General features: G+C 39.7%; 1 protein-coding gene across 1 annotated transcript in view; it reads left to right on the top strand.

Moving 5' to 3' along the window:
• The first annotated feature begins 165 nt into the window (after positions 1 to 165).
• LOC139727090 (protein PAT1 homolog 1-like) overlaps positions 166 to 26,504 on the top strand; it is a 38,762-nt gene continuing 12,423 nt past the window's right edge. The window contains exons 1-11 of the mRNA XM_071638070.1: positions 166 to 239; positions 6,811 to 6,892; positions 9,108 to 9,220; positions 11,150 to 11,257; positions 11,950 to 12,183; positions 12,775 to 13,104; positions 14,274 to 14,716; positions 15,431 to 15,523; positions 16,322 to 16,523; positions 22,824 to 22,950; positions 24,992 to 25,092. Of these exons, the coding sequence (XP_071494171.1) occupies positions 201 to 239; positions 6,811 to 6,892; positions 9,108 to 9,220; positions 11,150 to 11,257; positions 11,950 to 12,183; positions 12,775 to 13,104; positions 14,274 to 14,716; positions 15,431 to 15,523; positions 16,322 to 16,523; positions 22,824 to 22,950; positions 24,992 to 25,092 (1,872 nt within the window). The 5' untranslated portion in view covers positions 166 to 200. The remainder of the gene's footprint in view (positions 240 to 6,810; positions 6,893 to 9,107; positions 9,221 to 11,149; positions 11,258 to 11,949; positions 12,184 to 12,774; positions 13,105 to 14,273; positions 14,717 to 15,430; positions 15,524 to 16,321; positions 16,524 to 22,823; positions 22,951 to 24,991; positions 25,093 to 26,504) is intronic.

Below are 26,504 nucleotides of genomic sequence, written 5' to 3'. Positions count from 1 at the left end.
CTTAATAGAGAACAAAAAATGTAGGAAAACAAAGCATATAGGAATAATCTTCTAAAAGTCATTTATGGCAGAGAAAAATCTAATCATCTTTCCAGTTTGCCCCTTATGTACAATGTGCTAGTCTATTTCTTACATGATTTTTCTCATAAGTCGGATATGGGTTTCCAGAATTCAGGGATTCCCGTGCCCGCGAAATCAAGATGACAGACACCTTATTTGGATTCGATGCAGATTTACCTGTGAGTATCATATGAGGCAAAAATGACATTTCACGTGGCATATGATGTGCATTCTGTCAATGAACCGAACTCTGAAACGTATTCACATTTTTTTTTTGCGTAAATGTCACTGCATTGTTATGGTGAAACGAATGGACAGTCCCGTGTATTCGAATTCAAGTTGTTACGATTCAGGTGCATGGCATGGATATGCCAATGGTTGATGGCATGGTGTGTTTGCAAGTCGATGCAAATATCCGACTGCATTCCTGATTCCTGCTGTGATTTGCAATGCCCATGATTTCGATTTGCTGTCTAGATGATGCGGAATTGTTCGAATATTAGTGTTTTGCAAGTGTGCTTAATCGTCATAGGGAGGTCTACATTGTATAAATCAAACATCAGTCATTTGCATTTATTAATTTACATTTACAACATTAAAATCATAAAATGACAAGCATTTATTTATGATTGTGTCATTTTGTAAAAATTAAGGTAACCAGAACTTTACTCAGCGTAAAATTTACTCGGAGTCGGGGGTCTCACATCACAGCAGTGCAGCGTAGAAGTTTAATTTCGAACGAGCACAGTCACCCATGTTTATTGTTACATTGTTAGTCCGGGAAACCCGCTCATAAGGATCCCCCCGCCTCATGAGCACCCTGGCCATGCTCGTGGCATGAGGTCTAGCCCCCGGGGTGAGCGCAAGCTGCACATGATCGCGGCCGGCCCTTGGCTCACTTCTCATCCATCTTGCATTATATGTGACCGTGCATCACAAAACCAACAAAAAGTTGCACCTCTAGTGTAAAAGTGGTTTCTTTCGCGTACAGATACTTTCGCGGTTTCCCAGAGACTCCAACCCTAAGCACCTTCTGATCTGGAGATTCTCCCGCCTGAAACCCCTAGCCCTAGCAAACGGGAGACTCCAACTTGATGTGCGCGAAGCGCATATCACGAGCGCAAAGTTCCTTGCGGCCGGGGTCCAGGGCCCGCTTGGGCCCTAGAAGCTCTAATAGGGTTCTTGATGCTCTCTCGTGCTATCTAGAGGCTTATTTTTCAACATACGAAGACAAAAAGTAAGAAATCATTTCAAACGGGAGACACAGAGCCAGGGCGGGAGAAATTAAATCTCAAACGGGAGAACGGCAGATTTTGCAAAAGTGGGCTTTCGGCGGGAGATCTCCCGTCGAAAGCAGGAGAGTTGGAGTCTCTGGTTTCCTTCAGTGCCAACTTTTTCGCGTGTGTTTAAATTCGCGGTTGGCAAAATCTGTGAATTCACAGTCGGCAAAAACTGTTTTATTTTGCACATGAAAACCCAAACTAGATGTATAATCCAATTATTCTTTTATTTATTAAATAGATATTAAAATTAAATGCAGGCTTACCTGAAATCCTGTCTCGAGAGTACTTCATAACACGCTTGTAAAGTTGTAACGCTATGTACATTGCGCGGTGTCGCTGTGTGTGTGTTGACCATCAATACACTCAATGCGCGAAATCTTTGTGTGTGCATGTGCGCAATAGCATTGTAACAAGCGGCGAGTTCAAAATATTTTCGCGTGATGTTAAATTCGCGGTTCAACCTCAGAGCGCGAAAAGCGCGAAAATAAAACCACCGCGAAAGAAACCACTTTTTCAGTAACTGATTTCATGTGAGGACTCAAAAATGATGAAATGGGAGAGCCAAGTCAATCTTGGGTTTGTCATATTTTCTGAAAGAGCTAGGTCTAGAGCTCTATTCCTCTTCTACATCATTCTTAAGTTTGGGACCATAAAATGAATGGGAAAGTGTGTTTGAGCAGTTTTTCTACAACCCTTTTTTTGTAGAGTAGTGAGATCAGGTATGTCTTTACAGGCCCTTTTTCATTTCTTGAAAATCCTTTGTGCACTCTTCACTTTCAAGTCTAGTCTTATAACTTTTGAAAGGATACAGCTACTGCTTTGAAAATTGGCATTAGATCTAATCATGGACAGTAATGTTGTGTCAATATACATAGAGCATGGATAATTTAAGCTTAATCCGATAATCCCTTCATTGTTATTGCTCCTGTGGTTTACATCCTGTTTTGTGTCCCATTCATTGCACAGCTAGCGTGGTTTGGTGAAGATTAAGTGCTTGAATAGACTGTGTACTTCAGGGTCTCTTTTCTCAGTTCACACTTTCCAGAGTGTGTGTTTTTTTTTCCCATTAGATAGGTTAGGAGAGTCCATTTGATTTGAATTATATATCACTTCAAAGCTTAAGAGTCTGCTCTTTCAGGAAGACAACCTGAACCAAGCCATCATGGATATCTGCAGTGCTAATCCTAGCTCAGCAGTCTGGATTATTGGCGGAGACATGAACCTATCAGATGTAAAGTGGGAAACAGAACAGATCACCTCTCACCAATACAGACACTCCATCAGTGAATCATACCTTCAAACACTTGCTAGAACAGGGCTTGAACAGATCGTCAACTTCCCTACCAGAAGAGACAACATTCTGGACACTATTTCTACAAATCGCCCAACGTTAGTTCGGCAGTGTCAGCCCATGCCAGGGCTAAGTGACCATGATGTGATATTCACAGAACTGGAAATCAAGGCGACAAAACGAAAACCAGTCCGAAGAGAAATCTTACTTTGGAAAAAAGCAGACTTGGAGTGCATTCGTACATGTGCCAAGAAGTGGGCAGACAAGTTTGTCACTGACAATGACACCTCCACTCCAATTGAAACCTTGTTTGAGGACACTCAGCGCTCACTGGACAAACTTGTCAAGGATCATGTACCGTCAAAAATGTCCTCATCAAGATGTAATCAATGTTGGTTTAACACCACAACCAAACGCATGTGCCGTAAGAAACAAAGGGCCTACAGGAAAGCAAAGCACATCTCAAGCAAGTCCACCAGCACTGGTGAAGCAAAGATGAAGGCCTGGAGCCGTTATCATGCCATTAAAAGGGATACACAGAAAACCTGCCGACAAGCTTACAACAAGTACTTGGCTGACTTGATTGACAGTGATCCCAGTAGTAACAAATGCCTGGGTGCCTTAATCAAGACCATTCGATGTGACCAAACAGGTGTAACCCACTCAAGGAGGGAAACATTTTACACTGTGATTCAAAGCAGAAGGCAAACACCTTAACAAACAGTTTTCCTCAGTGTTTGGAATTGATGATGATTCATCCCTTCCGGACTTGGGACAAAATCCATACCCAGACATGGCAGACATAGAAGTGACCGCAGCTGGAGTAACAAAACTGCTCAAAAATCTGAAACAACACAAAGCAACAGGGCCTGATGGAATTCCTGCCAAACTGCTGAAAGAAACTGCAGAGCAGATCTCACCTGCAGTTACTCTGCTCTTCCAAGCCTCCCTCCATCAAGGTCGCATTCCATCATCTTGGAAAAAAGCTCTTGTGGTTCCTATCTACAAGAAAGGTTGCAAATCATGCCCAGCAAACTACAGACCAATCTCCCTGACAGCAATCCTGTGCAAGCTGTGTGAGCACATTGTACATTGTGCCACTATTCACCATCTCATCAATTATCGCATTCTCTCTGACAGCCAGCATGGATTCAGGAAGCAGCGATCATGTGAGACACAACTCATACTCACCATCAACGACCTTGCTAAGGGATTAGAAGACAAAGAACAGATCGATGTCCTACTACTTGACTTTGCTAAGGCCTTTGACAAGGTATCTCACCAGCGCCTTCTTCTCAAAGCACAACACTGTGGTGTCCGTGGCCTTACTCTCCAGTGGATGGCAGACTTCCTAACTGACCGCACTCAGCAAGTCATGCTAGAGGGCCAACTCAGTAATGAAGCAAGAGTTACCTCTGGCGTGCCACAGGGTAGCGTTTTAGGACCTCTCTTGTTCCTCATCTACATATATGACCTCCCAGACAGCATTAAGCATTCAACCCCTTGTTTGTATGCTGATGACTGCCTCCTGTACAAACGCACCTCATCACAACAAGACTCAGACAAACTGCAAGAAGATCTAAGCAGGCTTCAAAAGTGGGAGATCAGGTGGAAGATGGAATTTCATCCTTCCAAGTGCCAGGTGCTGGGTGTCACTAACAGAAGAAACCCAATCATAGGTCACTACAATATCCACAGCCAACACCTTCAAGAAGTTCATTCAGCAAAGTATCTGGGGGTCCATCTTGACAGAAAGCTGAATTTCAACACGCATATTGATGCCACCATCAAGAAGGCAAACTCTGTTTGTGCCTTCTTCTGTCGTAACTTCAGACACTGCAATCAGAAGATAAAGCAGGCCACCTATTTCACCTACATTCGTCCAGTTGTGGAGTATGCTGCTACAGCATGGGACCCACACACCAGGAAAAATGTGGACAAAATCGAGATGGTTCAGCGACGAAGTGCACGTTACGTGATTGGCAACTTCAAATGTCACAGCAGTGTCACCGCCATGCTAGACATGTTACAATGGCCATCACTTGCTAGCAGGCGTCTACAAAGCCGTGTTGTAATGCTGTATCGCATCTGTTATGATCTGGTGGACATTGACTGGCAGCAATACCTACAAAAGTCAACATAAACTGATCTTCCACAAGAGGGCATGATTCCCGCTTCAGGACACCATTATGCACCAATCTGGTGTATAGCTCATCCTTCTTCCCCAGAACTGCCAGAGACTGGAACCACCTACCAGCAGACCCAGCTGACTCACCCTCCCTCGAGGCATTCAAGTCCTTCTTGAGGGAGACGTAACTGCAGCTCATGTATGAAATTATGGATTTTTACTTGCACTCCATGTATATATTTTGTAAATACACTACTTGTGGAATTTGACTGGTGGAGCATGCATACGGCTGCACACTCTCACACACTACAGTGCGTAATCTTCAAGCGTGAAGCTGCACTTAATGGAAGAAAAAGAAGAATCTGTCCGTAACTAAAAATCCATGTCTGGCATCTTTTTGTTGGTTTGGTGATGCAGGGTCACACATGACACATAAATTGTCACAACTTCGCATGGTGATTTCTTGTTACACACACATGTCCACTCTCCTTGATGAAAAGAAGAAAAAATTCTGTCTCCGCTTTTTGAAAAAAATCAATATGCAGCGACACATCGAGACACGGGCGCCAGCTGGTTCGCTCAATGTAGGGTTGCCGCACCTATCAGCCTGATCCGACTCAAAATTTTCTGTGCTTTTTTCTGCAGCTCTCACCTCCCCACGCATGAATCAGCCCCATGAAGCTGAAGTCTGACGTTATTTTACAAAGATTCGTAAAGAGAAAAATAAACCAGAACTAACCTGATCTTGTGCGTATAGACTCTATTCCACATTACTGTCCCACACTGAGAGTAGGTGGGTACTTGAATTTGTCAGCAAACTATAGATCACTTTGTAGATATTACGGGTTCACTTTCTTCATGAATTCTACTGTCCACTAGCCTTTGGGTGCTTTTCGTGCAAGCGTCTCACTGCATCCAGTGCAGACAGCGCACAAGCCATGCAATAAAATGCCATGCAGAGACTCCAACCATAAGCACCTTCTGATCTGGAGATTCTCCCGCCTGAAACCCCAAACAAACGGGAGACTCCGAATTGATGTGCGCGAAGCGCATATCACGAGCGCAAAGTTCCTTGCGGCCGGGGTCGGCCCGCTTGGGCCCAGGAAGCTCTAATAATTAGGGTTCTTGATGCTCTCTCGTGCTATCTAAGGCTTACTTTTCAACATACGAAGACAAAAAGTAAGAAATCATTTCAAACCGGAGACACAGAGCCAGGGCGGGAGAAATTAAATCTCAAGCGGGAGAACGGGAGATTTTGCAAAAGTGGGCTTTCAGCGGGAGATGTCCCGTCGAAAGCGGGAGAGTTGGAGTCTCTGCGCCATGTACAGAAATCTCCTCACGTGCATGCGCAAGCTCACTCTGAAAATCCCACAATTTTGCATGGCTTGCACGCTGTCTGCGCTGATCTTATTTCTATAGAAAATTGATGGAGTTGTTGAGATTCATTGCTGCACAACACTCATTGCAATTGTATCTCCAGATTATCTTTGCATGAAAGAATTTCATATTTCTACTTGAACACTAGGCATTGATGATGCAATGCACTTAAACTTGCCTGCAGGTTGAAAGTTCATTTGATTGTTACAGTGTGCATTATTTTGTTGGGACTGTATTTCTTATCAGAGCCTGTGGCACGTGTAGATACACGGGGACGGGGTAGATAGGTCTTGATCTAAGTTGATTTTCCTGAGATGTCTGTTATCAAGGATGGTCACTGGTCCTGCAAATGAATTATAAGAAAAGGTTATATCTCAAGAGTTTCCACTAGTGTTATTCACTTTTGACTGTGTTCATGAACATGTGGTAGTAACCTGGTAAAAAGTGGTATGACAGTCATGAGTATAACATTGAGTCATTCAGTTATCAAATATGAAACTTCATGTTGTGCATTTATATATAATACCCGTATATATTTTCATACTTTGAGTGATTGTTTTTGTTTTTGTTTTTTGGTCAGAATAATTCTACAATGTACATGTATGCATCTCTTTCTCTTTTTGTGTGTTTGTTGTTGTTTTTTAATACCCCTTTCCTTTGAAATATTTCAGCCTCTGGATGAGGGCCCAGAGGAGGATGAAGGAGATTACTATGACACTGTCAATGATGACACCTTTGGTGCTGGAGCAGATGGTGAGCTGACAGACCCAGACAGAGCTTGTCACAAAGCTTGTAATTTTTTTAGGGTTAAAGGAGACCTCCGGATAATTTTCAGATTTTTACATTTAAACAACTATAAATTAGTTATACCGAGGAAAAAGTTTCAGAATTTGTGATAATTGGGATGAAGAATAAGAATATTTTCAAAATTTAGAACAAATTGCAATGAACAAGGATGATGACATGGCAGAGTCACCATAAGAATGCATGACTTGGGGCTCAAGGAAGCAGAACAAAAGAAGAAGGCATGCATAGATTATACACAGGTGAACTCGCAAGCAAGCGGTATTGTAATGGAATTACACTGCTACATTTCTGAAATATGTGAACCTCCTATGTCATCATCCTTGTTCAGTGTAATTTGTTTCAAGGTTTTTCAAAGTATTGTTTCTCTGCTCAAGAACCACAATAAATTCCACAAATCTATACATGGAGTTGTCGATTTATGTACTGTGTGATGTGAAATTATGAAAATCGTCTGGAATGTCCCTTTAAATCTAAACACCTACACCGTGTTGCTGTCATATTTAAAATTTCCTGACTCTACCTCAGCGTAATGATGATTTTCATTTGAATACATATAGTGCTCTCAATCCCCAGATATATGTGCAGATGGGTATTTGTTGACTACAGACGGTGACAACATTTTTGTAGCGCGCTGCTCCATATGCATGCTGTACTTTTTCTTATTCAATGATTGGGATCAAACATACAAATCATGCTCTGAGTACTATAATCATCTTTGTACATGCTGGCAATTGTATCTAGTACTTACACGTGTACGTACCTCACTGAAACCAAAGGTCATACATTTGACATAAAACTTTTAAAGAATTTCCTAGAATGCAGTTTACAAACATCTGTCAAGCAGGCCATATCTGTGATAGCATCACTTTTTTCACTTATGTGATTGGCTCTTGCCATTACTGATAATTTCTCTCTCTCCGTGTCCGTTGAATCTGGATGACTCGTGACTATTCCACCAATATTGCTATACTGTACTGATCGTTAACTTCTGCTTCTTGTACAAATATAGTACTGTTTGCAAAAAGAAAGTGTGGCATATTACTACCAATATAAATATATGGAATCATATCAGCTAGTTCTGTCCATTCTGGACTCAATTGTTCAAGCAAAATTTGTTTTCATTTCAAATTACCAGGTAGATTAGATGAAAGAAAGTATTCCATTGGAAATGTGTCTTGTTTTTGTATGTACACACAATTACATTGTGTGTACATACAAAAACACATTTCACATACAAAAACACATAATTCACACTTTCATAACCAGTTTTAATGAAATGAGCAGACAGTCACATGGAAGTACTTCAAATAATATAATTTTTTTTTCCTTTTAGAGCAAAAGAAGAAACAATGACGACTTACATCTGATGAATAGAGCATTCAGATGAATTGTGTTGCTACTCAGTTGCCAACAATCTTCTCTCATAGATTTTAATTCTGCCAGGTATATGTAGAAGGAGAGTGTGATAAATGAGATGATATGCTCAATCTGGTAAACATACAAATGTACACTGGATTTTTTTCACGGGAGCTCACTGCAAAATATGAAGTTAAGTCCACCTTGTGACGGTGTTTATAATTTCAATAGTTGATTCATAGTGGTGATAAACCCCAAACTGACCAGGGTGGACTAAATTTCCCTTCGCCCTCCCAGACAGTGGGGACATGTGGGAATCTCCCTCTCTTACCATTATCGCTCCTGGGGCCTGTTTCATAACAGATTGATCGTAGGTTGCAATCAATCGCAAATTGCGTTTCATAAAACAACTCTGCGATTGATCTCAAGTAAAGCTCAATCTATTGAAAGTTACGCTTGATTTTTCTTTAAATCAAGCTTGAGTGTCTTTATGAAACAGGACTTATGCTCAATATTGAACTTATGCTCGATTCATCAAGTTACGCTCAATAAATCGAGTGTAAGATCAATCAAAACTCTTTATGAAACAGGCCCCTGAGCTTCTCTCAAAGAATGTTCACACTTACTGACTCTTGACTACGATTTTTTGAGTTCTTGTTTTAAATGCATGAGCTATTTCTTCTGTGGGAGATGAACATGAATTGTTTGATGAATGCATATTTTATATTTTCGACTTTTTATCTTTCTTGATGTCCATGGACTACAATGTATAAACTGTTGGTGGGATGATGCATTTTGTTTTTAGCTGGAGACTGGGAGGATGCCCATGAGAGGATGGCAGAGGACTTCCGTCAGGACGAGATGCCTGGAAAAGGAGGACGGCATGACGGGGTCCATGAGCTGATTCCATTCTTTGAGGTGAGACAGTCTATCGTAGAGGTTGATGAACTGCTAGCACACAAAGCATATTTTGTGAGAATCTTTCCATACTCTTCCATAGATGTGAATTACCCCTTTGTCAATTAATCAATGAGATGACACATTAAAAATACACAATTATATGGTGTTAGGTTTTTTGCGTAAAGGTCATCATTTCAATTTAGCAGCCTTTGTATACTGTATGAAATAGTGATAGAGACCTGTTGAATTGTCTTGTCCTTGTTCATCACCTTGGGAACAAGCTGCTCATTCCCCCATCACTGCTTCTTTCTTTTTTTTCTATCTGCAGTACAACAAATGGGGCATACACTGTTGTAGTTCACCATAAAGCATTTCTGTATGACTAATCGCCACTTGAGGAATAAAATTGTGATCCTGCATTTACAATGTTGTTATTGATAGTCACAACTACCATAAGGTAAAACATTGCTATGAGGAGTTATGTGAACCATGCAGAATAATATGGCTGCTTCTTTCTCCAAGTAAGTGTGCATAAAGACAAGGAAAAAACAGACCAACAAGCACTATCTGACCAAATTAGACATTTCATATGTAATGCAAAAAGTAATATTATGCCTTTGTGACAGAGCATTGTAGAATGCTTACCCATCATGAATTCTATCAATCATTTCAAAGTTACTAATGGAAAGCTCTCTCTCTGGACTGCTGAAACACAGTGACTTTACAAAGGCGTGGCTTTTATGTATTTTTTGTGATTTCTTCTTCCTCATACATGTGTGTCTACTGTAACTTAGAGATGCTACAACAGTGTCGTTTGCTCTATGAGAGAACTGCTTTTATTATAATCATCATGTTATTAGTAAACCTGCAAGGTAGGTCAGGATTAAATTGAAAAAGCTTTGTCAAGAGTAATTATGCTGTTAAGGTGTCATGAAAATCATACGGAATACATGCCATCAGCGATGTTATACTTTCACTCACTTGTTCTAATAGTACTCTTCAACTTTGCATTGAAGGTAGTTTTGTCTATTTAGAAATCTAGTTTTTTGTTGTTAATATGTGACGCTGCATCACAAAACCAACAAAAAGTCGCCAGGCAAGGATATTTAGGCAAGGACAGATTCTGAAAGAGCAGACTCTAAGCTTTAAAATGATGTATAACTCAATACAACTGGACCTTTCTAATCTGTCTTGATAATAAAAAGAATGTACACACCCTGGAAGAGTGTTTACTGAGAAAAGAGACTTTGAAGCGCAATTTTTTTGTTGGCTTCATGATGCACTGTCACATACACTGGTGTACAATGTATAACATACATTCTCCAAAATATAGTACAGTACTATCCGCATAATCGGGTAGGCTCGGGCAGAGCGTTTCTTACCCGATTAAGCGGAGTACTCGATTAACAGAAGAACATGTCTCATTCACAATTGACACACACAATGTGTATTTACATGCATTGTACACTGTATGCTTAACACGCGTATTTGCACGGCACATTAGGCCTATACATCCCTTTCGTGTGGCAAGTCGGTACGTGTACATGTGTTTTCATGTTTAATCACTCCCCAAATGATCGTCCTTCTTTGCAAATTGAGCAGGGAATGCGATTAGCAGTTAAAAATTTGACATGCATGATTTCTTAAAGTGTTACATCTGTGATAAAATGTGGGTAGAAATTAAATTAGAAGAAAATTATTTACCCATTTATGCGGAGAGGCAACCCGATTATCAGGTAATTTTAATGTGCACTGGAACTGACTCTGACATTACTACCCAATTAAACGGAGTACCCGTTTAAGCGATACCCGATTACGCGGAGAGTACTGTATTGTCATCTTTCAGCCATTGATATGAATGCAAGTGCCTAAATTGAGTTGTTCTTAGATTAAAAGAACCAGTAGATTTGTATAGATTTGATGTTGTCTTTTTGCTTCATTTTACAGGAGGAAGATCTTGAGAAAAGTATCACCCAGCTGGTACTCGATGACGATGATAATTACTATGACCCTGCACTCAAGAAAACATCACAGTCCAAACCTATCTCCATTAAAGTAAGTACAGTTGATTATTGTATTATATTTTGTGTCAAGTGTAAGTGGCTGATTGCTGTAAAACCAGATTTTTTTTGCGTGCATGAACTTTTCGTGAGGAGCCAAGATTCGTAAAATTAAAAGCAAGCAAGAGTTCTTGTGTGCACTTGTCTGTATCGAATGCCAGTGGATGCTGCAAAAAACACTGCCAGCTCCAGTTTACAAAAATTTCATGCTGCAAATATATATGGTTTTACAGAATTTGTCAACTGTCCTGATGTTCCTACAAGTTGTAACTGAGAGTATTGCCATTGTTTCCCCCCTCCCCCCCCCCCCCCCCCATAAAAGAAACCAAACAAACAAGCAAAAAACAAGTAACAGAAACTCTGGTCTTTGCCAGGTGTGTGTGTGTGCGTGTGTGTGCATGTGTTTGTTGTAACCCTTATGTGTACAGTGCCTCAGAAATGAAAATTCTTCTTTGTATTTTATGCTCATTCATTCCATAAATCATACTTGGTGAGTGTGGCATTAACATAGCTACCATTACCAACTCTTTGTGATGGTAGCTAGGTTTTAGGAATATCCATGTACCATTGAATGTGTTTCTCTGGCATACTTGCTCATCAATGAAATGGATTTTTCATTTGGAAACTGGGAAGTTGTATTTTGTTTTCATTGTGGGGAAATCTACTTTGTTTCTGTTCTCACTGCAGGGCGCAGCAGAATCCAACATCAGCCAGCTGTTTGGGCCCAAATCTCCCCCGTCTCTCTTTGACCCCACCAACTTCATGTCTCCGACCCGCAACATCTGGGGATCGCCGGAAGTTGGACAGACGGTGGAGCTACCGAGTCGGCAACCCCTCACGGTGACCTCCACCGAAGATCGACTGAAGGCCATGCTCAACATCGGGCAGGGAGCCAAGAGCAGACCAAGTGATGCCTGGGAGGTGTGTGATGAATATTTTGATTACACTTTTGTTGAATGTTCTCCACTTTGATATAGGGTCTATTATTGACTGTAAGAGACATGTGGTGTAGTTACAGGTGCTGCTTCAGGTATTTTGTTTAGTCCAGTCTTTTTCAAGCAGTTGTAGAATTTGGTAGTACTTGGTACTTGTTGCAGTAAACCCAATTGCAGCTCCTTGGAAGCTATACCGGGATGCAGATCATGTCATGTGCCAGTGGAGGTGTCATAGCGGCAAGATTGTGCAGTCTCTCTTATGTACAATAAAAGGAACAGGGTCTGTGCAAGTGAAAACATGCACTGATCCCTTTAATTCAGTAGCTGAAAGTCAGTGGCTTGTTGCAGCAAAACACAGACAGCTTCTAAGGATGACGATTGTAATGATGATGAAAATAACGGTCTTTGTTTTGTATATAGCAGATTTCCATCCTCTTGGGGTGCTTTAGGTGCTTTATAACACATCATTACCCCAGTCAGAGGAATCAGTATGCACCTCTAAGAGACACACTCCACTCTTTGAGGAGTATGATTGTAACATTCAAATCTTTATTTGGTACCCATTTATATACAACAGGACCCCGCCATAGTTCGTGCTGTGGGTGAGGCACACCCGCCCAAAGTGATATCCCTGGCCGAACTGGAGCAGGAGCTGACCGGCAGTAAAGGGACATCTAGCAAGGCCTTGCCCGCCAGGTCCGTGTCGCCGGAGATCGGCTCCCCGCCAGCTGCAATACCCCTGCCCATCGGCACCCCGCCCCGAGGTGCCTCGCACATGCACCAAGCCAGAATTCCAGGCCCGCAGCCACCAAAGCTACCGCCGGATCAGCACAAGCAGCTGCCCCAGTTTAGCCATGCACCACCGCATGCCACGCCGCCATCACTTGTACCACAGCAGCAGCAAAATGTAAGTTCCAGTATTAGGTCCACAGGAGGCAGAGATGCCATTATGTTATTCATGTCATGCCACCTGATTGTTTCGATACGCCGTGTAGTCTCATTCATATGTGCTGTGCTGCTCTCAAATCACGAGAAGAGAATAGGAGTTACAATTGTTTTTGGAAGTTATGGGAAGTGTAGAATATTTAGTGTCTGGCATGTCCGTGTTGCTGATTGGGAAAAATTGTGGTGCAAATTTATGGAAATTTGTTAGTTGCTATAAAGGACAAGTTCACCTTCATAGACATGTTGGTTGAATGAATGTAGCAATATTTGTAGAACACATCAGTGAGAGTTTCAGGAAAATCGGACACTCCGTTCAAAAGTTATTTTTATTATTTCAAAAGAATTTTTGAAGTTTCTGCTCAGTCACAGCTGGATGAAAAGACTACTATAGCTTGTGATGTCACATGTGTACAACGATATAAAGAAAGAATAAGGAAAATTCAACATATTTCCATTTTTCTCGCATAACAAAAGAACACTCGACTTCTCTCTTTCAGACGGCAGGGGGAATAATATAACATGCGTCAGTAACAAGTTGAAGAAATGTGCACTTTATTAAAAAAGTATAGTTTTGTGAAATTTTCTTTTTATTTTCCGTATATCGTATGCATGTGACATCACACACTGTAGTAGTCTTCTCATCCAGCAGTGTCTGCGCGATACTTTAAAAATTCATAACTTTCGAACGGATTGTCTGATTTTCCTCAAACTTTCACTGATGTGTTCTACTAATATTGCTGCATTCTCTCAATCCTTATGTAAATGAAGGTGGACTTGTCCTATAATATTTTGATATCATGAATTAATCTAGGAGATTTGCACTTTTGGTTGTCATTCATTAACCCGTTTAGGACGAGTCCCGAATATACTCGGGCAGGTGTCTATGGGAAATGCATGTTGTAGCAAATTCAGCCCATCCTTAACAGGTTAACAAATCAATTCAAAAAAGCAAAAGCAGTGTTTTCATCCAAATGAGATTAGTATACTAGTCTGATGATCACTCAATGTTGGTTTAAGCATGTGATTGATACAGTTATAGAGTGATAAAAGTACATATAATTTTGGTGAGACTGAAATATCAGTGAAATGAGGGAACTGATATTTCATATTCCATTTTTCCTTTCCATGCAGCAGTCGCCTATTGTTCCCATCCACCCCCAACTCCTCCAGCAGCTTACTCGCCAAATCCACCAGTCCATCGGAGGGAGGGTATCCCCTACTCAGATCAGTCAGCTCATTATCCGTCTCCATGCCTCTGGGGGCAGAATATCGCCCAATACCATCAGGCAGGCCGTCTTCACCACCATTCCCCCTCCCCGGGACATCCCGCGACGGGCCCCTCCCCCGGGCCAGCCGGGCAATATGGCGGGATCGCCGGGCTTCGGGGGGAGCCCCAGACCACCGCCGTACTCTGGGTCGCCACGCATGCCGTACTCGTCCTCGCCAAGGGGCATGCCCATGGGACCGGGCCCGGGGACAAGTCCTAGCTCAAATACCCCTCCCATGCATGCTGTGGGCAGAGGGCGAGGCCCCTTTCCTCGGGCAATGCATGGCTTGACACCAATGAATCCAAGGTTTGTACACCCTCTGGCTCTGAGGTATCTTGCATCTGGTCTAAGTCAGGAACTGTGTCTAGTAACCATAGCTATAGCAACAACTTTATGATAAATCAAACTTGTTTCCCACTATTCTATATCTTATCATTGGTGAACATGGAGTTAGTTGTCATCAGTATATTGTATAAAAGTCAAAGACCAAAAGATAAGGAGGAATAAACAGGCTTTCACAAATGAAAATGGATACTCTTTAGTTCATGAATATTTTGGAAACTGTTGTTACTTCAGTGAGTGTGCGACTTTGTTGACCTTGATTGCACATTACACAGAAAAAAGGTGGAAACCTGCAGCACCATCTAAACCAAAACTGTACCATCCCTTTAATAGTGTATTTATTACAATCATGCATTATTTACACAGGTAAAAGGTAGCCCATTAGGCCAGAAAATTATTTCATGAGAAATATGAAGGGACAGTGTTTTCTCCATCCAGGAGGCTGAAAATGTATAGATTTATGTCGCAAGAAACACATTCCGATGAGAATCAGTTCAGATATGGAGTTCTATGACTTCTATGACTTTATTACATGTCTTGAAATATCTGTAAAATTTATTAGGAAGTAGTGATACAAACAGTTGTGTAGCCAACATGGGTGATTTCTCCGGAGGAAAACTCAAGTTGATATAATTTCAGTGATCTGATTTGTGTGTTTGTTTGTTTTGCTGTGAATAGAATCCCTCCAGTGCACTCTCGCCCAGATCAGATGGGCATGAACAGACGCTACCCGTACGGTTCCCAGCAGAGGGGGCCTCAAGCCAACATGCAGTGAGTTTGTAGATCTTGTCTTCAAATTGATAAAAGTTTTTGTGTCGAGTTGTGTTTGTCTTTTCAGTCAGTTTTAGTAGACCTTTTCTCCTTGCCAGTCACAGCAAGATGTGTGCTGTAATTGCATATTGCAGTCATAGCAACCTCCCAACCACTAGTGCATCAGTTTTTGTTTATTTGGTTTTTTTTTCTTATATACTTATTAATTACCTACTGATAAGAATATTGTCTAATGGCTGGCAAGAATTAATGGAGTGGAATTTGTGTGATAATTCATGATGCGGACAGATCAATGATATGTACTCGAGCTATTGATGGACAGTGTTAGTCATACAATTTGTGTGTGTGTGTGTGTGTGTGTGTGTGTGTAATATTGGTTGTAAACAATCAGAATTTTATTTATTTAATCATTAAATCATGATTGTTCTTACAATCTTCAAAATCTGGGTAGACTTGCTTCTACGGTTTTTCGGTGAAGTCATGGCCTATTCATCCTCCATTTGACAAAAATAAAAAATGCAAAATGTATGTTCTGTGGCACTGGCGCAGAGATCTATAACTGTAGAGGTAAAATGTTGTAAGACGAATCCAAGTGATGCAAAGATGTTGGCCCTCTGTTTCCTGTCAATTCTTGCAAAGGGTGGTCGAATTTAAGAAGAAAAAAAAGAGTGTAAGGCAGGGGTATCAAGGTTTGAAAAATTATTGCCTTTAAGACAGTGATACCTTGTAGAGAATGCACTGCATATTCACAAAAAAAAATGAGATCTGGAACTTTTTATCTTGTGCGCTTACTTTCAGGAAATATGACAGGGGAGATGGGCCTCGAGCGCAACGCCAAATCCGTTTCCAGCGTGGTGGCAACCAGCACCGGGCTGGTAACCGTGGCGACTATGATGAATATTCCTGCCTGATGTCGACTAAGGAGAAGGAGTGGGTGATTAAGATCCAAATGCTCCAGCTGACGTCCAACAACCCTGCCGTAGACGACTTCTACTACCAGGTTAGGCGATGGTGGTGATGATGAGGAGGGTGGTGGTGGTGGTGGTGGTAATGATGATGATAATGATGGTATTTGTGCTTTTGATACGACAATGTTGCTGGTGAATGTCATGGTGTTGATGATTACAATGATGATGACATTTGTGATAGTGATGGTGTTTGTGATTGTTGTGATGATACTGTTGATTTAATGATTATTATGGTGTTGATAATAAACATAATGATTATAGTGGTGTTCATGATAAAGAAAGGAATTGTAATGTTAAGTGATAAGATGATGCTTGAAAAGACTTTACTGATAAAGATAATGATTGGAATGATGTTACTAATAATCACGACAGTAATGATCCTAATGGTGTTTAGTTTTGAAGATAATGATTGTAATGGAGTTATTGATAAAGATGATGATCTCAATGGTGTTGATGATAATAATTATCATAATTGTAATAATGTTAACAATGATGAGGGGAGTGATGTTAACGGGAGATGATTATGGCATTGACAGTAGTATTGGCGATAGCAGCAGTAAAGGTGATAATGGTGATGAATACAGTGTTAACTATTTTGATGATAGTGATTTGGATGGTGATTTGGATGAGGGTACTGGTGGTAATGTTGGGAGATGGTGATGATGATGTTGGTGTTGTTGAAGATGATGGCGTTGATTGTGGTAACAACAATCTGACAGTCACTAATACTACTACTCTACCAGGTTACTTCTCATTATGATCATTTTGTTACCCCTCGTGTTTGTTTGGTTCGCTGATATCGGCAATAATGAAGCCAGAGCCTTTAATGATTCTCAGTGCTTGCCATGTTTAACATATATCACATATGTGTGGCGCTCCGACAAAATGAGTCATAAGTCGCACGGGGAGTTTTCCCGTAATGAGCCGAAAATGAAGGGGAAGCACTGCTCGGGTCGAAATTTTTTTATGACGGATTTTGATTCCTTGATGTTTTATCTGTTTGTACAGAAAATTTCAGCGTGTAAAAATGAGTAAAAGTGTCCCAAATCACAGTTTTTCTGAGACAATTTTTTTCGGTTACATTTTTTTCGAACGCTCGCCTTTGCGTTGCGTTTCGCACCTATTGTTCTTGTCCGATCGAGACTCCGCCTTCGTTGCTAGGGTGTATGCTAATGAGGCATTGCTCTTGACCCCATTCAAGACAAAACAAAGCATGGTGCGCGCGGCGGCGTCGGCGGCCAAGCGGCGAGGGCTTTAGAATTACGCAATAATAGTGAGCTGACCAAGGCTTTTGATTGCATGACCAGCGAGTTTCGTTTGATACATGCACTCCATTTCATGAAGTGGTGATTGATGTGACGCACAAATCGCGCTGAAAAAAATTAATTCCAACGAACGATCACGCAAAATGTATGATACTTTATCTATGAGCTGATACAATGATCACATATCGAACTTGAAACCTCTTTATGCGTGTGTGTACTTTTACAACGGTTATTAATTGGCCTCATTAATGAATTCATTCAAATAATCATAACTTTCGTTCCCTGGTATGTGACTTGCTGTTTAAAGTTCATCTCTGGAGATATAGTAAGGCCTAAGTTGTCAATCATTCTTGTTTTTATAAAGTCGACAATGCGTGTGATAATTCGCCAAATGTATGTAATGCGTACTATTATTTCCCTGGTTAATAAAACTCATTGCCCTATTTCTTATGATGGTTTGGGCCGTGACGGCATGGAGAGAAATCGGAAGACAAACATTATTAATGCTGAAATAGCTCGTATTCCCTTTGGAGGATATTCTGACTCTTGTCATCTGTGTATTTTTTAGAAGTAGAACCTATTTGAGAAAGGGACAAAAAGTGTGCTTCTTCATTTTGTTTTGTCTTTTATCAGAATGTTTGTAATGATAGCTGTTTGTCGTGTATTGCGTGTAGCTGACATGTGAGAGTTAGTCTGCAAAGAATTTGGCTAACAGCTTTGCGAAGTAGCAGCGCTAATTGCCCATTGAATTTCGTATTCTGAGGAATTACGAATGAAAGAACTCGGACGACACAGTTCACGCTTTGTATCCGAGTAAACCCCGCATCAACGAAGCCTTAAACAATGAAAGGTAAACTTCCTGCTATCAAGGGGTGGATAATCACGCAACCAGTATTCTTTCTTCGCCATTGATAGCAGAATCAGTGACGGAATGGAGCAACAGTGTTGGAGGATCGGCATTATGTCTGCTAATTTGTAAAAGAATTTTTCAGTCCCCTTTTGTGTTCAGAACCACACTCAGGGACGCTAACTTACTCTATCTCCTACAAGCTATTGTTACTATCTTAAAACGTGAATTTTATGAAAGGTTAAAAGTGATCGCGGAATCAGTTCTTCTGCGTGACACATGCAGGCTTTTATAATAGGATACCAAGCTTACCTGTATAGAAAGGGCGGGAATACACACTTATCGTAATCATCCGGATTTGAGAGTGATACACTCTACTACTATTCTTCATCTTTCCCCTGACAAAGACCATGGTAATTCAAAACAAACAAAGAAACAAACAAACAAGCAGTTACATTATATCAGAACGTACAGAATTTTTGTTTCATGTATGTATAGGTCATCTCTTGATGTATAGTAGGCATTTGTTGTCGTTTTTCAAGCGTTTCCTAATAAATGCCTATAGCGAAAACTCAACACAACTTTTATCAAGGAGGGAAGGGAACTTAAATTTAAATATAACATAGTTTACAGAAATCAGACATGTAAATAAGGCAATCATATACATCCGCACGGCCGATTGTAATCTCTTACTTTGATTATCAAACATAATCGCCTGCATTTACGTGCTTTTTTCTAATTTCTTGAACTTTGCCTCATTTTCTCTTTTTTTTTAAACTATTGCTCGAAACATTTAAAAATCGTAACACAGTCTGCTATCCCACAACATAATATTCCATTTGATTTGTCACTTATTGTTGGTCGGGTGACGCCAAATGTTGGAATCTCGAGGGATGATACACGGCATTTTGTTTGTTGGTTTTCGTCTCATCGCTCAAAAGAATTTTCACTACGATTACAGAGGTATCATCTACAAGACATAACTGATGGTTTACAGAAGAGATCATCAATTCAGTAAGGATTAGTCAAGTCATGAATTCACTTTACCCATCATGTCTAATCGAACTACGACATTGTTTGGGTAACCACGCCTTTTTATTCTCATAGTTCAAGCTGATTCTTGACATAATCAAAACAAATAATTCTTTTACATAATTTCTCAAAATACTCAGAAGATGGCCTATGAAAGTCAAAACTTTCTACAAAGATTGCATACGGCAATCTTTACTAGCCTAAACAAGTTTTCTAGAGCAATCAGTCCCCCCTATGACGATGACTTCGATTGCGTTTTGAACTTGTATCGAACTACTTTCAAAACAGCTATTACCTTTATAGTTCGATTGATAAACCAGTCTTTTGAATTCATAACCAACATTCGTAATCGTAACCATACAGTAACATATCATGCATGTCAATAAAAGTTGGAAAATGTAAATGCTATAATAGTAGTGCAAAATAAATGAGTAACGATTATTTTCACACATTCTAATTCCTAAATGATGTCGCTACGAAAATGAAACATGGTTTGACGACTGCTTCAAGCAAATAAAAGTAAAAAGGAATGGGATATACTTCTAATGATAGTACCACGCCGTACAATGCATTTCACTGTATTTGGTAATGTTTGGTTACGTTTCTGTGCGCTTTACGTACGGAAAATGAGATTGATGCTATGAACACACAACGCATTCAAAATGTTTTTTGAAATACACCGTGTACAATATAATGTTTTAGTATACGGTTTGAAACTTTGAATTTGCGAGTCCTTTATAAAGTTATAAGCAGGGTTATCACATTATCAAGAAAAAATTAAAGTATTTAGGGATTCGGATTTGCCCAGAAGACTAACAATGCTATGTATGGCGATCGTTCGCAACAGAGACAATCCTCTTCAATAGATATACAATGTAATTTTGTTTTCATGAATTGAAAGAGAAACGAAAGGAAGTCAACTTTTTAACTTTATTTAGCTTTCTCATCAATTGAACTTGATTTGATCTGCCATGCATGATATCGCTGTCATGTGTGCTATTAATTTTATTAAATTATTTGATCGGCATGCTTGTTTTTTATGCAGAATATCACAGGTAAGTTTAATTCATTGAATTTCATAATCTTTGTACATATGGCGTATTCGTTGTTTTGTATTTTCATTTTTATAATATATCATGTGTCCATTATCTGATTCTGACCACGAAAATGTGGCGACTGTTTAAATGCGGAGCATGTACTGGAAAAATGTAATGTCTCCTGCCAGTAATGACAAACTAATTTCTGGTCTATCCCCGCTTGAATTGGAAATGAAATAAAAAAGAATCGAAGTTCGACTTTCAGTAGATTTCAACCGTTTTGTATAGTGCCTGATTCATGTAATGGACACAATTCTTTTGCACAGAAGCAATCACACAACTTTCAGGAATAGATGTACAAGGTGTAGGCCTATGTCTTAATGATTGTATCTCGTGGAAGAAAACTCGTCTCCTTGCCTGAATTTTAGCTTCTTCTTGTTCAAGCTTGCGTGAAAGAAATAGTTGAACATCAATCGCAATTATTAAGAGAGGCACATCCTTAAAAATAAGCACAGGAGTACTGAGACACACTACAAAATAAAAACGGGACTTTTATCACTATTGACAACGCATGACATTGAATTGCTTTGTTTTTCTGGGGGGGGGGGGTAATACAATTGATTATTCTGAAGGTTCGTTAATCATACAATGAAATATGGTTCGCTATTAGCTTAGGTTCGTTAACAAGAAAATTAAGTGCGGTTCCTTTCCGGTTGTTCCTTTACCCGAAAGTAATCAAGCAATCATTTTTTCTAATAAGGTTTGTGAATACAAAACGAAGTGAAGAAGGCCTAAGTATTAATTCCGAATATTTGTCGGTATTATCATCTATACTCCAATTCTCAAATGCAGAAAGATTGCAACTGCAAATGTGATGTTAAAAAAAAATCTACTTAAGCTACAAGTTAATGTTTTTTTATATATATATATATGCTATGGTATTACAAAAGTGAATGAGAATAATATGATACAGTCACTGTAAACCCAATGTGAAGCTGTCAAGCCTACATCAACCTTTGCTTCAGATATGTATAATATGTGCAGCATTGGCAAGCGTGATAAGCGATAATTACTGTGCACGCAACGCCTATAAAGGAAATGTGCCTAATATGGCGGGAATTCAGAATGTTACGGCTGTATACAGATGCAGCAGAACAGATGCGAAAGCAGTCTTTGATGCTCTGCAACATTACGACCATGTGCGTAATTTGAGGGTTTTTAGTACACGCAAAGAACACGATCTCAAAAGACGACTTTGTAATTCATTGACTTTTTCTACTGATGCTGTCTTTTGAACCCCCGCCTACAATAGGTTCTCAGGTTCTATTTAGGTATTGATACTTGCTAAACGCATCCTCTTTAGTTTCCATTGACAACAACATGGGAGGAGAATGGAAGCGATGAACGCCCTCGCTAAAAGACGCTTCTCGTAAGACGCATTGCGTGCCCGCCTACAATAGGTTCTCAGGTTCTATTTAGGTATTGGTACTTGCTAAACGCATCCTCTTTAGTTTCCATTGACAACATGGGAGGAGAATGGAAGCGATGAACGCCCTCGCTAAAAGACGCTTCTCGTAAGACGCATTGCGTGCCTTTTTTTTTCTTTCTACTGTTTCCTATTGTTTGTGAGTTAAAAATGTGCGGCAAACCACAACGCAGCCGACACACAACGCATACCGACTCATTCATGCGGCGGCAGCGGCACGCGCGGACACAAACGCGCCGAAGTTTACATTCGGGCTGCCGTATTGGTCACAATCGTTAATGACAGACCTGTCCTGCGATTGGTTAATTATCTTACATACCCAAGCTATCGCCTTATACGGTAGTGCGTGCGATGGAGCATAAACGCCGTCGCTAAGCAGGACTGTTGTATTGTTTCGTCCCGTGAAAGAAACAGGGTGTGAGCTTGAACATAGCCTGAACTTTGAGAGCGATTTTCTCCGTTATTTAGAAAATGGACGGACATCATAAACGTAGTTAATATTCGTTTTTATGATCTATAGGGATGTCGAAATGAGTTCTATTGCATATCAGTGTAAAGCTTAGAGTCTGTAAATTCTTATATAGGCATAACTACGATTTCAATTTTTGCGACTTTTGACTCATTCCGACGGAGCGCATCACATATTCTTTTCTGTCCCTGATCAGAATTACATGCAGAGGAAAGCTGCCAAGGAGAAGGATAGAGAGGAGAGTGGAAAGAGTCAGCAAGAAGGAGGAAAGAAGGAAAAGAAACTGGTGCTGAAGCCTCTTGAGAACAAAGCTTATCAACCTGGTAGGCTGACTCGAGTGTTTTATGAAAACTTCTTTATCAAGCATTTGTGTGTGTGTGTGTGTGTGTGTGTGTGTGTGTGTGTGTGTGTGTGTGTGAACCTCTTAAAAAGTGTCCTTTTTTAGGCCTGAGGCCTGACCAACCTTATAGCATTGAGTCCATCATTTAACTCTTTATGTGCCCTGGAAATTAGGTTTTAGGTTTATTTAACACTTCCATAAAAATCAACATATAACAGAAACATGCAGCATTACAATCAATAAGACTACATAAAAGCATTATTATTACAACAACCTTCATGAGAAATACAACAAAACAAAATGATTGGACTTTGTTAGGAGACAAGCAAATTAGTGTAGCTTGTGAAGGTGTTTTTTTCCCCCTTTCTTTTCAACATTCAGTAGCCCGTCCAAACTTGACCCAGTTGTAGATAAGTAAGCCCACTCAGGTGTTTCAATGTGCCTCGGTCCCATAGGGAGGCCATAGTGTGGCAATAGTGATTAGGGGATTGGGTAATGTGTATTCAGAGACAATTAGCCTTCAGACATTAGTGCCAGTTGGTGAAGGAAGCACTTTCTTGTGAGTGTCAATCAGTGAACAAAGAGCAAAGGGTTAAAAAATAGATCTTTTGTTTGTTGCTTGTTCAGGTAAAAGAATCAGAAGTACCTATATGCCAGAGCAAGAGATAAATTTTGAGGTATATTGTTGTGTGACTGTTTTGGTAGAAATTCTAGCTATGTTTACTGTTTATGTTTGATTACAAACTTTTGTTTTTTGATGTAGTAGTGTGCTGGTGCATGAGGATTTAATCAAATTGTTATAGGTGCATGCAACAAGTGTTACTTGGAAATAACATATTTCCAAAGGAAAGCAATTATGAAACGTAATATATCAAGAATGACAAGATGCATGTGGGTAATTCCGTGAAGTTGGGGCACAAAGTGTGACATTTTAGCATAACTCAATACTAATTATGCTATACATATATTGTTTATAGGCTTTACATTTGTATTGAGACCATACATTTTCCTGGAAATTATGTGCCATTCAGACTCAATTTTGATGAAGTTATCAAAATGATATGTAACGGTGTCCTGTAGCATCGTGACGTGTCCATGTAGCATCGTGATAGTTAAAATCTGGTCCTAAAAGACAAATTATTGCAATTAGCTTGACCAAATTTTGATATAATATGCATAATTACTAGATTAGTCAGATAGCTAAATATCTTAACTCTCCTTTCCACAGTTTTACTTTTACAAGAAAATTACACAATGTGTCACTATGCTACGCGGTGCCCACCAAATGTCACAAAAAAGGACACCGCATAGCATCGTGATACATTTTGTAATTTTCTTTTAAAATTAAAACTGTGTACAGGAAATTTGAGATATTTAGCTATCTCATTCATATCTTGTAAATATGCATATTGCATCAAATTTTGGTCAAGCTAATTGCCATAATTTGTCTCTTAGGACCAAATTTTAAAATATCACGATGCTACATGGACACGTCACGATGCTACAGGACACTGTTACATATTGTTTAAAAACTTCACAAAATTGAGTCTGAATGGCACAAACTTTCCAGAAAAATGTGTGGCCTCAATGCAAATGTAAAACCTACAAACAATAAATGTATGGCATAATTAATATTGAGTTATGCTGAAATGTATTTTTTAAATATCACGATGCTACATGGACACTGCCCCAACTTCATGGAATTACCCATTTAAGTTTAATTTTTTTTTTTTTAAATTAGAAACCTAGCATTCAATTCTTCTTAAAAAGAAGACAAACAAATCCTTCACTTATTTGTGAGAACACTTTTTGGTGTGTATCATGCAAAGAGGGTATAATAGACATTGTTCTTTGGTGAAGAACCCGGGAAATTATCCATACTGATGCAGAATGAGTTCCTTTGGGTGCAGTAGTGACTAGTATCCGGGAGTACTTCTGGCTGGCGTAGTGCTTGTTGTACGTACTGGTTGACTATTATGATTAGTATCAGTGAAATGCGATGTCTTGTCTTTGTTTCCATACAGCTCAGTTTGAGGGCGCTCTTGGCAAACTGACCACGTCCAGCGTAAACAACCCTCGTCAGATCATCGACATCCACATTGATAATGCTGCAGAAGATGAAGAGGTGAACAAACTTTTATAGGGAAACAAAAGAACATGTCTGATTTTAAATGAGTTTTCTACATATTTGTTCAGCAAAAGTATGAGTAATGGATATATGGTGGCACCGGCTTGTTTTGGACAAGCATGCTTCTTCTACCAAAATCTTTCATGATTTTACCTCTTTTTCTCTCTCTCTCACATCTAAGCATTTTCAGTATTGATGTAACACCAGTAATTACCAGTGATCTGCTCTACCTGGGGCTGTGGGATTTTAAGGGATTCAGAGAATTTATGCCCACTATGATGAGAAATGCAAAGTCTTTTCAGTCGCTAATGTCTATGAATTTACATGTATATATCCAAACAGTCACAAGAAAGTGCAACAGTGAAAGAATCTTGATATGTAGCTCATATTAGAGTGTGAAGCCATGGAGGTGAGAAGTTGTATGCTTAACTACAAGTGGCACCCATTTGCTTTGACAACAGAGAGCATCAATAATCAGGGCTAGCACTCTCACAGCAGAAAAGACCTCCCCCGTTGTAGGTTGCTCGCTTTTTCTATGTGCTGGCATCAATGTATGTGTGTGCTTTGAATTGGGGCAATGAATCAAAATGCAGTGTAAAAATCACATTTTTATCAGCAAAAAGCAGAAAAAAACACACTGGAACATGCTTTTATAATGGGGTATTTGAAAAATTAAATATGCCAGATTTTAAACAGAAACAAAAACTAATGTGCGCAGGTGTCTGCATCATGGAAAAAAATAGCAAGTTCTTAGGAAGATTGTATTTTCTTTTCATTTAGATTTGTGCGTTACGAGAACAGGAATGTATGTTTATAACACAAAATTCTTGTCTAAACTGCTCTAATCATATCTTAATATTTCATTCAATATTTTGCATTGAAGTCCAACTTGATGAAATGTTCAACATTTTTCTTGTGATAAATGCAAATAAAGGGAAACTGACCGGAAATGAATATAATCTATTAGTGGAAAATTGAGCCAAGAAAATGGGATTCCATTTCTTTGCTCAATTTTCCACTAATAAACTTTTTTTGGTCTCCAAATTTCGTCTTGGAGATAAAGCAGTGCTGAGCATGACTTCAAAGTGAAGATGAATGTTAGACATCCCATTGTAATGCCGGAGAACCTGAACATGTGTTTGCATGAATTATGAAGAAGTTGCCACTCCATCTTTAACACCATCCCAGGTGAAACATTACAATGTTGTCATTCTTCACACAAAAATCTGTCACATTCATGGAGGTAAACCTGGTGCTGACTGTGAAAAGAATCTTGATATGTATCATGTGAGTGTGAAAAATTACAATGTCATCATTCTTCAAACAAAAATCTATCACACTCAAGGGGGTTAAACCAAGGAGGTTGAAGAGATGGAGTAACAACAGAGTTATTTATTCCCTAATTCGCT

The sequence above is a fragment of the Diadema antillarum genome, unplaced genomic scaffold (genome assembly GCF_040938485.1).
Source record: "Diadema antillarum isolate AM-2024a unplaced genomic scaffold, OU_Dant_1.0 seq00000119_RagTag, whole genome shotgun sequence".
Lineage (NCBI taxonomy): Eukaryota > Metazoa > Echinodermata > Echinoidea > Diadematoida > Diadematidae > Diadema > Diadema antillarum.
Note: the sequence above shows the minus strand (reverse complement) of the source record. Positions and strands in the feature narration are given on the sequence as shown.